This window comes from Sceloporus undulatus, chromosome 2 (assembly GCF_019175285.1).
Source record: "Sceloporus undulatus isolate JIND9_A2432 ecotype Alabama chromosome 2, SceUnd_v1.1, whole genome shotgun sequence".
Classification (NCBI taxonomy): Eukaryota; Metazoa; Chordata; class Lepidosauria; order Squamata; family Phrynosomatidae; genus Sceloporus; species Sceloporus undulatus.
Genome location: NC_056523.1, coordinates 93,916,725 through 93,932,632, shown reverse-complemented (window position 1 = coordinate 93,932,632; position 15,908 = coordinate 93,916,725). Strand labels below are relative to the sequence as shown.

General features: G+C 38.8%; 1 protein-coding gene across 8 annotated transcripts in view; it reads right to left on the bottom strand.

The window, feature by feature from the left end:
- The window catches only part of MAPK9 (mitogen-activated protein kinase 9), a 49,203-nt gene that overhangs the window by 22,914 nt on the left and 10,381 nt on the right, over positions 1 to 15,908 (bottom strand). For 5 of the 8 annotated variants that reach the window (XM_042454666.1, XM_042454667.1, XM_042454665.1 and 2 more), the window contains 5 exons: positions 12,211 to 12,409; positions 9,161 to 9,333; positions 7,589 to 7,718; positions 4,788 to 4,846; positions 1,315 to 1,453 (listed from right to left, as the gene is read on the bottom strand). In XM_042454666.1, the coding sequence (XP_042310600.1) occupies positions 1,315 to 1,453; positions 4,788 to 4,846; positions 7,589 to 7,718; positions 9,161 to 9,282 (450 nt within the window). In that variant the 5' untranslated portion in view covers positions 9,283 to 9,333; positions 12,211 to 12,409. Of the gene's footprint in view, positions 1 to 1,314; positions 1,454 to 4,787; positions 4,847 to 7,588; positions 7,719 to 9,160; positions 9,362 to 12,210; positions 12,410 to 15,908 lie in introns of all 8 variants that reach the window. The other 3 variants (XM_042454669.1, XM_042454671.1, XM_042454672.1) reach the window with 3 other exon arrangements.

Sequence of the window (15,908 nt, the reverse complement as noted above, 5' to 3'; positions counted from 1 at the left end):
ACCACTCCTGACAGGGCAATCTCAGCATTGAGGCCCCTCAGCACAACGAACAAAGAGGACTCTAGCATCCACCTTCAGACCAGCTAGCTCAAGAAGGGAGACTGTTCAGCAGTGGGGTGGGCATTACACCAATGGCCTTCCACTTTCAAATACACACATGCACTTGAATCTCAATGACTATGAGGTAGAGGTGGGTGGAATCACAATGGACCACTCCAACTCAACATCCATATCTCTTCAAATTTAGTCTGATATTGTAAGTTGAGAGAGAGACTAACTCCCCACCACCACCTCACTGAACTAGTTTTCTGTAATACAGCCTAGGTAAGCATCCTGGATATGAGCTATTTTACCATTGACACACCTCACACCTGTAGAATTTCATCCAGGGGCAGGGATGTTACCAAGACTATCCAGGCTAATTGAGGTAGATGGATAATTTGAGGGTGACCCTGTTGCTGTCTCCTTTTCAATGAAGGTGTAACTTTCTCCCCTTCTACAACTCCCTATGCCCTCTAACATTGTGATGGCTGCTTCCTGAGCTACAATGTCTTGTCCTCCCCCATTCTGGAAGCATATTCTTCATGTGACAGGTTAACAATATAATCACAAATGTTAAATATGGCAATCCTGCTAGCAAATACTGAGAGTACATAGTTTCTTCTATTCTCTCGAACATTAGGACATGATCATGCCCTCATGCTCCTACTGAAGTGGCTCCCCTAAATTCTAGAACACCCTTGTCCTGTCACCACTCTTTGTCTGAGGGGCTCATTTTCCCTGTCGGAAAACATCAGTCCAGGCACAGGTATCTGCAGTGTATCTTGAGCAATTAAGAAAGATGAAAAGAATTAATTTAGCTTCTTCTCAATCCCCTTATCATCCTACACTATTCCTTTAATTTCGTTGTTATTTAACCATCCACCTGCCTCTATAGTTGATTTCCTGCTCCTGATGTATTTAAACTATTCTTTATTGTTGGTCTTGATGTTAGCATCAATATGTTCCTTATAATCTATCTTGCATCCCTAATTGTATGCTTACCATTTCTTTCTGCACGTTTGAGTTGCTTTTATTTAGCCTCATCTGGACAAGAGTTCCAGTTCTGAAGGAAGTTTTTTCCACCTCACTGTTTGTTTGTCACTTCCTTCACACTGTTTGTTACCTGTGATGGTGACTTCCTGGACTCTGTATTACCTTTCCTGATTTGTTGGATCCATTCTACCTGAGATGATGAACTTTCTCCAGTGTTAATATGAATGAGGTCAAGTAGTAAAAGACAGTTACTGATATGTTTGTAAAAGCACTACCTACTCTGTGGATGATACCAGCTGAATGAAGATGTTTGATACCACATAACATCTGATACAGGAGGTAGGACATTCTTTCATGATCCAGCTCCATATGAATAACTTGGCACAAGTTAGCATCCATCAGTTCCATAACCAAATACCTTCAGTATTTAAAAAAAAAAAAGTATTATTTTTTTAATTTACACACAGACATATACAAGTCACCTGTGTAAAATCCACTGCAATGTTTAAACTATTAACTTGCTTATACAAAGTATACTTTCAAAGATTAAAGTCTATAGTACTTGACAAATTCATATGTTTATCTGGATATTTAGATTCTGTCTTTCCATAATAAAAATCAAATTCAATAAAGTAAAGTACTGTATCAAAATATAAAGCATGTCAATAGTGTCATAAACTTTATATCATGAACAACATACTAATGACTTAACAGAAGATCAATGTGTCAAAAGCTCAATTTTTTTTTAAATCTTATATCTTTAACTTAGTATTTTTAAGGATTTTACTTTTTACTTTTTCTATTAATGTGGTGTTTTAATTGTGTTTTAAAATTGTATTGTTTATTGTTGTTGCCTTTAAGCATCTTTTATGAGCTGCCTTGGATCCAATTTGGGAGAAAGGTGGTATATAAATAAAATGAATAATAAATAAATATGTCACTGGCAGAAATGTAACAGTTACTTAAGTAGATTAAAAGCAGTAACATTTGTTTAAATCCAGCTGCTAGTTCCAAAGATAGTAGATACACTGAATCCATTACAAAAAAGAACACTTATATAAATTATACTGCTTTAGCGGATAAAAAAGGGAAAGGGGCACCATCTTTAAGACTAACTGTTTTATTTTAGCACAAGTTTTCATGTATATCAATCCTGAGAGCCATTAGGGCTAAAGGGCGGGATATAAATACCTAAATAAATAAATAAATGTATTCAGACGCCCTGATAAAGTGATATCAAAGCCACAGGTTTTTAAGCACAGTTACATACTTTTGGAAGTGGGATTGAATGTAATAGGAAAAGGAAAAGGAAGATGTATATTGTGTCCTTGGCCATAAATCTTCAAAGAGCTGTGTGAGATAATACAGGCCTTTCAGGTAGATGAGGAGTCGTCTTTAAAGTAGCCTGTTAGAATTGACATGAGAAAATCTGCTTACTGAGAGTCAGCTGTTAGGTTCAGACCTCTTTAGCAGACAAGGATGATACCATGGACCAAGTCTGTGGTATCCAACTCTTGGCTCAGACCTGGGTGGGTCCCTGAACCAACACAGTGACAAGTGGGTGTATACACACCCACCTACTGTCATGCCCTGGATCCACTACTGCCTTGCCTCTTACCCACTTTTGCCATCACATCTTCTCTGAAGACCTGTGTTGTGGCCCATAAGGATGGAAACAGGGTGCCTGGCTACACCCACGTGGGCATATGCCCCTTCCAACTTCAGAGGCCACAGTGGGGGCCTTGAAGGAAGATGCAACAATGGTGGCAGGTAAAGTATCTGCCAGCTGTTGCTGCAGGGTTTCAAGAAAATCTGTGGCAAACAGCTGATCTTTTTGGACCAGATTAAGACCCCTTTGGGCTAGGATAGGTCCAGGACAGCCAGATCGGCACCTGGGCTGACCAATCCCGACCTGGGGCTAATGGTCTGCATCATCCAGACAAGATGATATGAGGCCGTGGGAAACATGGGCCTTTCCGCCCATGCATACAGGACCTAGGAGATTCCTTTTGTTACATGCGAATTTATGAGTATTTGTGCATATGGATATACAGTGTGCCCGCATCATACGCTGAAAGCCGTGTGGCAGAAGTTTCAGTGGCGTGCGCACTTGTGGCACATGCACCATGCATCATACACGAGCCCCATTATTTTTAATGGGGCTCAAGCACACGTGTTATTTGCCTTATGTGGAGGGCTCCGGAACAGATCCCCTGTGTAAGGTAAAAGCGCACTGTATTTTGTGTACCATGATTCTAACAGTTGTACCATGTGTGTGATGCTTCAAAAGGTCTACTCTAGGTAGGACTAGCAACTGGATTTAGGCCAAGAATGTAACCCAATCATAATTTCAATCAACATTATTTGCCTTAGGGACTGCTTCTCTTTTCAGGAACCTGCCCTGAACCAAGATCTGCAGTAGAGATATTTTATTTATTATATTTTTTTTAAGTAGCTCTTCTTGCAATATTTTATTTACTATTATTTATTTCATTTATATGCAGCCTTTCTCCTGGAAAGGGGCCCAAGGTGGCTCACAGAAGCCTGATCATTAGTTCCACAGGGAATGGCCTTTCCCTCTTTACTTCCTAAACTGTGGAATGCCCACCCTTTAGTAATGCCTGTTTGTCAGATGTTAGAAAAACTGTTCAAATGTTACATTGATGTTTCAAACTATTTCTGTTTTGCTGTGATTTTAATAATTTAAAATAGTTTAACTTGGGCTTTTTGACCTTATTAATTATTCAGATTTGTTATAAATGCAGTACAGAAATATTAATGATAGTGATAACAAGAAATACCTTCTATTAACTACACATATCATTGAAATACCTTCTCCTCCATGCATATTGTGGGGAAATTAACTAATTGATTTCTCCATCATTTCTAACTGAAATTTGCTTTTACCATATCTAAATATTAAAAGAATGCATAAAAAAATACACAAGTTATTTATCAAAGCACTACACCCCACATATGATAAAATCTGACACAGTGATTATTTATTTTACTTAGCAGAAATATCTGAAAGTCATCTAGATCATTTTCATAATGTTATGTGGAAACTATTTTCTAACAAGTCAAAGAGCAATTGTATACTAAATTTAAATGGTTGTCAGGTATTATGTGTTTAGCTACTGGTTTGACTGCTTTTCTTGTAAAAAGGAAAGCAACAAATAACTGAAGACATGTGAACAATAAATATAAAGACTGAAAAAAAGTTGTAGTACCCCCCATCCCTTTTTTTCAGAGTCTTGATAGTTCCTGGAAGTGCAGCCTAAATCCAAATACCAGTCTCAATTGGAGTATACCCACTCAATCAATGGGAACTAGTAAAACAACAATTTTTAAGTTCCACTGATTCAATGAGTCTACTTTAGCTGTCATCAACAACTGGATTTAGGCCTTTATATATAACAATTAATTATAAATAAAATTCTGCCATATAGAGCACAGAGACAAATTGGTCCTAAATTCTATAACAGACATTGGTCCAAAATATACTGCAGATATAATCCAGTTTGAGACTGCTTTAACTGTCCTGGCTCAGTGCTAGGGAATCCTGGGAACTGTAGTGTGTTGTGGCACCAGAGCTCTCTGACAGAGAAGGCTAAATGTTTCACAAAACTACTATCGCCAGAATTCCCTAGTATTGAACCAGGACAGTTAAAGCCATCTCAAACTGGATTATTTCTGCAGTGTGTTTTGGACCTTTTATCAAGAAACTGGCAGGACAAGACACTTAAACTTACACATCTTGAAATTCTTCTAGTGACTTCTGCGGTGTGAATACATTTAACAGACTAATAATCTGTAAAAGAAGAAATAAAAAGAAAATCATGATCTCCAATGTAACACAAACGGTGCAAAATGGTCATGTTACCTGAAGGATCGTCTCTCCCCGTACATTCCGTCCCGCACCCTCAGAACATCTGGGCAGCAACTCCTTAGGGTGCCAGGGGCTAGGCTGTCCTCCACTACGAGGAGGACATTCTCCATCGCTGCCCCGGCCCTTTGGAACACGCTGCCCACAGAGCTCCGCTCGACCACCTCCCTGGCCCAATTCAGAAAGGATCTGAAAACCTTTCTGTTCCATCTTGCATTCCCCGACTAAAGTCCAGTGGGCCTCCCTTCCTCTTCTGTGGCAAAGAGGATTGGCTAACGGGGGTTTTATCTTGTTGTTTTAATATTGTTGTATTATTGTTATTGTTGTATTTTATATGCTGTTAACTGCCCTGATCTTCGGAAGGGCGGTATAAAAATAAAATTTTTATTATTATTTATTTTATGTTAGCATGTAAATCAGCCGGTTTAATAACCTCTTGCCTGTTTAAAGGACAGCAGTCAATACAAGGTTAATGCAGTGGTTCTAAAACATTTTAGAAGTTCACCATCTCTGACCTATTCAAGGGTAGCCATGTTGACCATGCAGCAAAATACAACAAAATACACAAAACAGTGATACATGGAAGTTATTTTTCTGCTGCTAATGCATTTGGAATGTTATTCCCTATGTTTTACTGCCCTTTGTTCCCAGTCTCCACATGACTAAGAAAGGAAGTGGCCTCTGCTTTAGCACTGATCTCTCTCCAGTCTGGACCATCTTAACTGACAACAGAAGTAACATCTGAAAACTTGCACAATACATTTGGTGAATTTTAGTTGTCCCAATAAAGGGATCATTGTTTTGTACATTTTGTATTTTGATGTACCTCTGCAGAATTTGCAGGGATTTGCCACATATCTCCAAAGAAGAGTTGCTATTTCATTAAAAATGTGGTACACAAAAAGATGTTGGTTTATTGATGGATTATAATTATATACATGTAACTTAGGACTGATTAACAAGAGCATGTAAGAATTGGCATGTAGGGTCAATTATTACATTATGGAAACAGCATGGCTTCCTCTAACGGGACTATAGGAGATATATCAAGTAAAAAACTGGCCCACTGAGCTCAGTACTGCCTGAATCACTTGGCAGCAGTTCTACAATTTTCAGACAGGACTCTTTCACAACCCTGTCTGGGGATCCCAAAGACCTAAGTATCTGCCACCGAATGGAACTCTGTCCATTATGACAAGAACAGAGAGATTATGTGGTAAATCCACTACACATGGTATTCCACATAATTTCACTTGCCTTTGCATCAATACAGCAAGGTGGGCAAGAACATGGGAGAGCCATAACCACAATACTCACATAATGAAAGAATTACTCATTGCAACAATCGTAATTATTAGATTTTCCACTATTTCACCTTAACTAGCTACCAACTGTTGTTTTTTATTTCTATTATTCAACTGGAAGTAATAAAAAGGTTTCTAAAATAAGAAAAGGGAATCAGTATGCAAAGGGACCTTATAGCACCTTTGAGACTAACTGAAAGAGAGAAGTTGGTAGCATGAGCTTTCATAGACCTGAGTCTACTTTCTCAGATGTACACATGTATCTGAGGAAATAATCACAAGTCGATGAAAGCTCATGTTGCCAACTCACATATCTAACTGTGAAATTAGATCATAGAAGTGTATATACACTAATAAATACAGTTGGCCTTCAGTATCTGTGGACTTGCCATCCATGGATTCAAGCATCCGTAGATGGCAAGCCCATGTTGTCCCCAATGGCAGCACGTGCACATGACTGCACCACCATAGGTACAGTCTGTGTTGTACTGAGTGGTGGCATGTGCACATGCTGGCACTGGGGACAACGGGGGCTATTCCTAATGGTGGCACAGACATGTGCATGCACTGCCAATGAAGTCTTGTTGTCTCTAATGCCGGCACAGCTGCATGCACGTACCGCCATTGGGGACAACAGAACTTCAGCATCTGCAGATTTTGGCATCTGCAAGGATAGGGCTAGAACGGATCCCCTGCAGATACTGAGGGCTGACTGTACACTCTTTCAGTTAATCTCAAAGGTGCTTTCCATACTTGTGTGTTTTTGTGAAGGTGAGTTGCAAATAGTTCCTTATGAAACAAAACCCTGAATCTGTTAGTTTTTTCAAAGCACAATAATAAAGCAATGAGTACCAAGAGATCTTCACATTTGCCATTTTCATCTCAATTGTTTAAATAGTTGGTTATTGTTGCACTGAAAATTTGCTTATAGCATTTCAACATAAACTGTCCAATGGAAGAACTACATGAAGTAAACTCAAGTCTATGAAGAATATTTAAATCAGAGCAAAAAAACTTCTACGACATTTTCAGTTTAGTGTTATTAAGCAGTGAAACTTTAATGCTTAAAACATAAAGAACTTTCTGAGAATAATTAACTTATAATGAATTAATTACACAGATTTTTTGTTACTATCGGGTTACATTAAATTGAGGAAACAATTCAGTAGAAATCACGAGATCTTGGTCCAACAACACATGCTATGTTGAACAGAAATTGACATTTGCTCAACACAATGACCAAGAAGCAAATTTATATGCAGGCATTATTTTCAACAGGCAAGTTGGGTACACACGCATATATTTGTGTATATACACTTCTATGACCTAATTTCACAATATTACCAATGAAATAATTACTCACATTTTTATGGTTGACACACTTTAAGAGCACAAGTTCTCTGTAAGCTCGTTTTGCATGTGTTTGGTTTTGAAAAGGACGACTCAGTTTCTTTACAGCAACATTTATTCCAAGGACTGTATCAAATGCAGCACTGAAAGGTTGAAACAGAAACATCCTGTCAGAAGTTCTTTAAAATCAGGGCCAGCTACTGAAAAAGCTGCATGTCTGCTTCTACTCATTTAAACAGAAGGCTATATAGAAGGCACCTACTTTAATGTCACTACATTGGCTGCCTATTAGTTTCTGGGCTCAGTACAAGGTGTTGGTTATCACCTATAAAGCCCGACATGGCCTGGGTCCAGTCTACTTGAAGGAACGCCTCCTCCCATACAATCCTTCCCGTACACTCCGATCCTCTGGGAAAAACCTTTTACAATCTAGAAAGACCAGACTAGCAGTGACTTCCCGGAGGTCCTTTTCTGTCACCACTCCAAAAACTTGGAATGGTCTGCCAGAAGAGATTCGCCAATTATCCTCACTCAAGGCTTTTAAAAAGGCGACAAAAACCTTTCTCTTCCAGTAGGCCTTCCCCGATTGATAATGTCCAGAACCAATTGAATCCCCCTTTTATTATTTTTCTTACTTGTGATTTGTTTTTAACTTTGATGTATTGTTATGTACTTCTTAAACATTTTTTTTAACTGTTTAATTTTATACTTGGGAGGGAAGGTTGGGTCGGGGTTTTGTGGGGCTTGCTGTTTTTATTGTTGTATATTGTATTTTCTTTGTTGTTACCCACCTCGATCCTCAATCAGAAGAGGCGGGATATAAATAAATATTATTATTATTATTATTATTATTATTATAAAATAGGCTAATAAATTGTTGATTAGAGAAACTCTTACCCTTTCCTCCCTCCCCACCCCTTATTTATGTAGGTCTCTTTCCTGTGTTTCATCCTACCAATTCTCTAACACACACAAACACTTATCATTGTTGCCTAATCCAGTCTTCCAAAACTGAAGACAAAGACAGCCCTGCCACCTTGGACTGAGGAAATTTAGTGCAGCATTATAGTGGGTCTGCACATGAGTGTATTCTTCTAAGTAACAGAGAGCACAAAAGACCCATATTCGGGTTTCAGAACAAGACGCTGCGATAACGATGCTGTGAGTGGTAGTGGAATCAGGCAAGATGGCAGGCTGAAGCACCTGGACAAACTGCTTCTGCCTCAAAGAAGTAAATAGCAAATTAAACAAGCAAACTCATTAAACTATAACTAGAAAGGAAAACTTAAATCATTTCAACAGTTCTATTTTAATAAACCAAAAATAAATCAGATCTTATTATTAGCACTTCTGTGCACAAGATAAATTGTCAGAGTGGATAATATTTCTTAAGGCATAGTCAGAATTATGGGAAGCTATTAAGGAAATTTCAAAATTTTCTTTCAAAATTTCAAAATCCTGTGATAAGAACCAAACTCATACTTCCAATGAATACTTTCTGTTTGGACAACTCTACCTTTATTGGTTCACAAAACAGCTCATACTTATTTTGAAACTGATACTAGTTGAGGTTGATACTACTCACCAAACAATGCCTTGTGCCCCAGAACCAATGGGTTTCAATTGTTGGTATCGTTTTAGTACAGTGAATGTTGAATCTGCAACTTGTACACTGTAAAATTGACTATCACATTTACTTTCACTCATGATGTAGTGTCATGTAGTCTATTTCCCAGGATCTGGCACAGTTTTCAAGATCTGTGTAAGGAGAACCAAAAAACAACAACTGTGAAATGTTTTAGCAAGTCTGTTATTCAATCAGTTTCTTTTGCAGCATACACAGCCCATCTGAGTCTACATTGCTCTGTAAATATGCACACAGAACTGCCATACAGCCTGACATTTCTTAATGAGATAAAAAGAGAAGAAACAAAACATATGTACATTCAGGTAACTATCAAGAGGCTGGACCAATATGAAAAAACACCCACAATACATTTTAGCATAATGATTTGTCATTGCAATGTCATCCAAATTTCACAGAATTTTACAGATTATAAACTGCCCATTGCGCATTATGTAACATGTCATTCAGTCTGATTATTCAAGATCACCTGTTATCATATCAACTGCTATAGTAGCATTGTCACAATCACAGCAACGTGATAGTGTAATCTGAAGGCCTTAAGTAATAAATTAGCAAACTAACAACAAATGAGAATTGTGCAGACAGGGTAGAACTCTTAGACTTGAGCAACAAATATTTAACAACTCAAACAAAGCAGGTGGGAATCTGTCTTTCATTCAGATGCTTCTTCAGCCAGCACTTTAGCTAAGAACCGGGCTTTGCTTCCTGTGTGTGGATGGGGAAATGGGAGGAAAGCTAGGCTTCCATTAAAGAACCTGCAACCCAGTAATGTTAAATGGCACTTCAACACATCCCAACATCATCTGGCCTCCAGGGATGGGATCAGTGAAGGCATTATGATACCTTGCCCCCAAATAGTTTCTCTTTCCTGAATTATGCCATGAAAACATTTTCATTGTCTATGATGGGACTGAAACCACGATATTTTGCTCTTAAAGGCAGTTTCCCTTAACATGAAACAACTGTACAGCAACAAGAGCAGACCACAGTACAATGATTCAAATAAACAGATCAGACCCTGAAATAAACAAAGATGGAAACTCTGTCACCATATTAGCGACAGATTGATTACACTTTTAGATTGCCCAATAGCCAATGTTTTAGCAGCAGCAGAACCATATATTAAGAATTTTAAAAATATGAATATTAAAATAGTGATGAAGATAGCACATAATAAAAACAAGATAAATTCAGTGGTGAGGAGAAAAGACCTGACAGCATATGAAACTCAAATTAAACTGATACTAAGACTCAGACTGTTAAGATCTAATGTATAAACTGGAAAGCTTCTGACTAAAACATGTGTTTAATTTTTGAAGCTTTTGTATGTTTTTACCTTATTTTATATTTTTAATTTGTGCATTTTTTTTCTTTTTTAAAAAATATTAAGGTTTTAAAATTTAACTTTCTTTGAGAGCTACCTTGGGTCCTGCTCTGGGAAAAAGGCAGCATACAAATACAATTAAATAAATGAGTAAATAATGTGTTAAAGTTGTCCTTAAAACACCTAGGAATAAAAAAAGTTCTTCAACTGATGCTGAAAAGACCATAATGTAGATGTCATACTAGCCTCTCTGAGGAAGGACTTCCGTAAACAGGATGCCATAGAAAGGCTGTCTTTCTTAAAACCACCCCATTTGGTGGGGGATGTCCCCTAGAGGAGGGCCCAGGATGACAATCTAAGAGCACTGGTTAACTTACCAGTTCCAGTTCTGAGGAAAAGGTGGGATATGCATGAGGAAGATGGATGGATATGGTAATTTACTTCCAGGCTGTTTAGGACTTTAAAAATAAAGGGCAGCATTTGGGATACTCAAACAACTCAGAAAACCTTATAATGTCAACCACGGTTTGCTCATGTGCTTGTTTTCTAACGGGACATAATACTACCATCTGTCATTAATGCCCTTCTGCATTATACACAGAATAAGCAGAACAATCTTGACATAAGGGAATAGACTAGAAATACCCTTAATATGTGAAAAGGCAATAGTGGGAACTGAGAGGATATTTCACCTCCCAAGACGTCAAGTCATTGCTTAAGCTGATAAATTAATATTCATTTAGAAGTGCAATTCTACTTTTGTGGACTGAATCTAAACAGCAGGTTTTAAATACTAGCACAGGCATTAACTCGCTAATCAATGCTTGTGGTATCATCAGCCCTGCTTTGCAATTACTTTGCTTACACTTAACCTGTCAACACAATTAGTATTCTCTATGTCTCCCATTTCATTTGTTTGTGGACCTAGTGACCATATCCATCTTTTTGTATCTATCGCTGTCAAATTAGGATAAAATTCTGTGCATTTGATGAAATGGATTTTCATCCACAAAAGCTTATCTCATAATAAATTTGTCAAGCTTTAGATACCTCAAGACTGCAGTGTTTTTACTGCAACAGATTAACAGAGCTGTCCCTTTGAAAAGTTAGACAAGGTTCCACTAATTACTCAAACTGTGATTTAGATTTGTCTTTTATGTTTAAATGTTCAGAGATTTTTAAATTGAGTTTAACTAAATAAATTAAAAGAACCAGTATTGGCTGTCTTCACTGTTGCTACAAAGATAACATCAATCTCAGTTTTCTGAGGTAAACATTTGCATGCAAAGAATGTACATTAACATGAACACACACAACCTATCCCATCTACAACTTTTAGTGCTCTTAGATCATACTCATGTCTGAGTATAAAGAATTTCTTAGCCTAAATCTAACTGCTAGTACTAGCTATAAGAGACCCACTGAATCAGAGGGGTTAATTCAAGTGCTGACCTATCATTCAGCATTTATTTCAATTGATCTTCTCCAGTTGGAACTAACAACTGGATTTAGATCTTACACTATGGGTGGGTAGCATAGGTTCTGTGTGCTATGCAAAATTCTTCAAGTATATTTAAGATGACACCCAACACGTCATCATCATTGTCATCATCATCACTGTTATATTTTAAAAATCTGTTAAGCACCGTATCTTGAAGAATACCTGCTTAGGCCATGAAATGCTGTGGCATATGTGGACAATTTTCTTCCTCCAAACCCTGCACCGGTATCTTTAAAATCTGGTGCAACTTGTAAGACTAACACAGGCTTAGCAATAACTCGCCTCAGGAACAAATTGTCTCCAGCTGAATAGGACCACTGTTGCATGCAGTTCTGGAAAGTGCTTCTCCTTCTACCTGTGCCTGGAAAGAAGAAACAATCATGTGCACTACATTTTAGAACAAATATCTTCCACACTGAAAATGGCATCTCCTTTCTTTCCTATAGTTGGACGAGATGGAAAAATAATACAGAAAGTCCCAACATGCAACTTTATCAGTCTCCATTTGGGAGAATGTGCCTGAGTTGGAAGGACTAATATTCTTTTCCTGCCAGTTTCATTCATCCATTCTTCCCCAAAACAAAAAGAGAAGGACAAAAAGAAAAGCAGTCTTTAGCTGTGCTATGTGCCTAAGAAAACCATAAGAAATCCATGAGATCATTGTAAGTTAACAGACAACTTAAACCCTATGAAATTCATGGGACTGCTGTAAACTGACAAGAAACTTGAAAGTGTGTGTGCATGCACACACATGTGCTTAGCCAAGCAAATAGGGAATCCTCCTCTTCTTTATTTCTACATGTGTGTGTGTGTGGGGGGGGGGGGGAGATTGCAAAGGAGAAATCTAGAATATGAGGTATTATCCTAACCAATTCCACTGAATAAAACAAAGCTGAGTTGTCAAACTGTTCCCTCCAGCAAGAAAGGAGAAAATACAAATTTGTATTCAGTCTCCATAATACAGTGGGTCCTTGCTATCTGCTAGGGAACCCCCGTGGATAACAAAATCCGTGGATGCTCAAGTCCCATTAAAAACAATGGCACAGTAAAATGGTGTCCTATATATAAAATAAAAATCAAAGTTTGCTATCTGGATTTTATACTTTTAAAAAATATTTTCAAGCTGTTGATGCTTGAATGCATGCCTAAAAATCTGTGGATAAGGAGAGCCTACTAGAACATTATAAAGGTTAGAAGCTCTGCCTGCAGGTAACCTTTCACCTTTCCAGAGGAAAACTCTTTAGCTCCTAAGACTCAGAAAGAGAACAGGAATCACTATCATTAGCATTTCAAGAAGCAAAACAATGCTGGTGGCAGCTGCCTCTTATGGCTCTTCCTATTCAAGGGCTTAAAGGAAGTGATTACTATTAGTTATCCTCTCTGTCCCAAATAAATAAGTGTTCTTAAGTCCAGGATGAGGTCAATAAAATTCTTAGATATGAAAGGATTTGCCTAAATTGATTCTCTCAAAAAAGTACACAAATGTTTTAAGTGTTACAAAAACCTAGAAATCACTACTTACTTAAAGCCTATCACTTATCCACAGATTTTTTTCAAGCTTTTCAGAGCAGCATCAATTTTCACATCCTCAGGCTAACCATATGGTTAACACATCCTATTTCATAACTGATTCTATGAAGTCTATATAGGGTGGGTGCGGAAACTTCCGAGCCAGACTGGAGACTCTGCGGTCGCCACATATGGTGGGGGGAGCTCAAAAACAGCCGTGGCCACATCCCTGCCATATGCGGCGACCGTATGAAAGCAGCAAGGGCGACACTGTACAAGTACAGTAGAAGAAAATCCACTCACCAGGATTCATGGAAAGAAGTGACTTAGAACGGCCCCGATGACAAGGTGTCCGGGACGCCCAGGGTATGGGAAAAAAGAGCCATGTTTGCACTACCGTTCTGATAGTCTTGGAGACAGGGAGGGCTGGGTGGGCAGGGAGAGCTGACCAATCCAAGCAAGCTTTGTATACAACAAGTTTTCCTGCTAAGTACCTGCATGTCATTAGCATTTGAATTAAAATTACCATATTGTAATCAAATTGATTTTTTTTTAAATTTTATTTGGTGTGTGTTGGGAGAGAGGTAGTCTTATACGACAAGTATATCCCAAACTCTATATTTTAAACTGAAAAGTTGGGGGTTGTCTTATATGCCAGAAAATACGGTACCTCTTATCAGCACCCCCTTTTAGAACAGAATTTTCTATCCACAATTCCTTTTGCAACTCTCCCTGAAAACAAACTAAGGCCCCATACAGACAAGCCAAAATAAAGCTGCTTTGGGTCACTTTGGGGGTATGCAGTTTAAATGATGCATGCGTCCTAAGAGACCAGAAGCCACGCCAAAGCCATGATCCAGTCCTAAGCACTAGAGCACAGCTTTGGCACAGCTTCCCGACTCTTAATACACATGCATCATTGAAACAGCATACCTCCAAAGTGACCCGAAGCAGCTTTATTTTGGCCTATCTGTATGGGGCTTAAGAGTCTAACTCTCTGCCAAAACCAAGCAGCAAATATAAATCCAGGCAAGTTGACTTAAAGAGTGATTTAATTAAACCAGCTTTCCACCAATGAAATCAGAATTAACTTTCTTTAAGCCAAAATCACAATATGGTCATATGCTCAGTTTTGTACTGTCTCCAAATTTGCAGCTCTGACTTTTGTGGATTTGATTCTTCATGAGTTTGATTAATATGGTCTCTCTAGGAATCTCTAGCATCTCCTCCAACATAGCTCTGCAGAGGTCATAATAGAGGACCTAGAGATTCCTAGAAAAAACACTTTTCTAGGCATTCGTACATCCTCCAGTGCAATTCTATCGTCAACTTCTGCTGGCTGTTGGCCACAGAGCTGCACTGGAGGACCTAGAGAGTCCTAGAGAAGTGTTCTCTCAAGTATAAAAAAGTGCTGTTTTTCACTTTCACGGGGGTCCTGCACCCCTAATCCCAGTGAATGTGGAGGGCCCACTGTACTCATAAATCTCAAATGGGAAAAAACAACAACAAAACCAACAACCAGTACAAGTGTTATACAATGGAGGTATATCCATGTACACTGGTGCCTCGGGATACGAAATGACCGGCTTACGAAATTTCCGGGATACGAAAACGTTGGATAGGGGAAAACTGTTTCGGGTTACGAAATATTTTTCGGGTTACGAAATTCATTTCGGCGCGAAATTCAAACGATGCAAAGTGCAGCTATAGGCTTTCCAGGGCTAACGGAAAGCTAAGGGGGCTGAGTTAGGGGTTAGCTTTGGCGCGAATTTTGAATTTCGTTAGCAGCAGTGATTGGCTTGAGAAATCAAGCTGATCATCTGGATTGGCTAACGAAATTGGGGGGATGGCCTTGCTTCAGAAACAAAACCGTTTGTTTTTGATCTGCCCCCTTTGTCTGGCCTTGTGGACTGTGTGAGGAAGAGTTTCTTTTGAGCTCTAACTCGTGGTTCCACTGTTGGTTTGGACTTTTCCTGGCTTTCTGCCTTTGGACTTGTTCTGGCTTTGCCAGGTGTACTCTTCGGATCAAGACCGGCCATCAGGAATTTCTCTACAGGTAGGTGGATGGATTCTTACCTTCTTCTTGTGGGGTGGGGTGAGACTGTGTGAGCATGCTTTTGCTGTGGGGTGCTGGTTTGCTTTCTTTATGGCTCTGCTGTTTTCAAAGTGTGGAGTGTGGGTTTTAAAAGTTTGCCTTTGCTCCCATGTGGGACAGAGAGTCTCACCATAGGCTTGCATTTTCTGATTTGTGGATGCTGGGTTGCTTTCTTCATGGCTCTGCTGTTTTCAAAGTGTGGAGTGTGGGTTTTAAAAGTTTGCCTTTGCTCCCATGTGGGACAGAGAGTCTCACC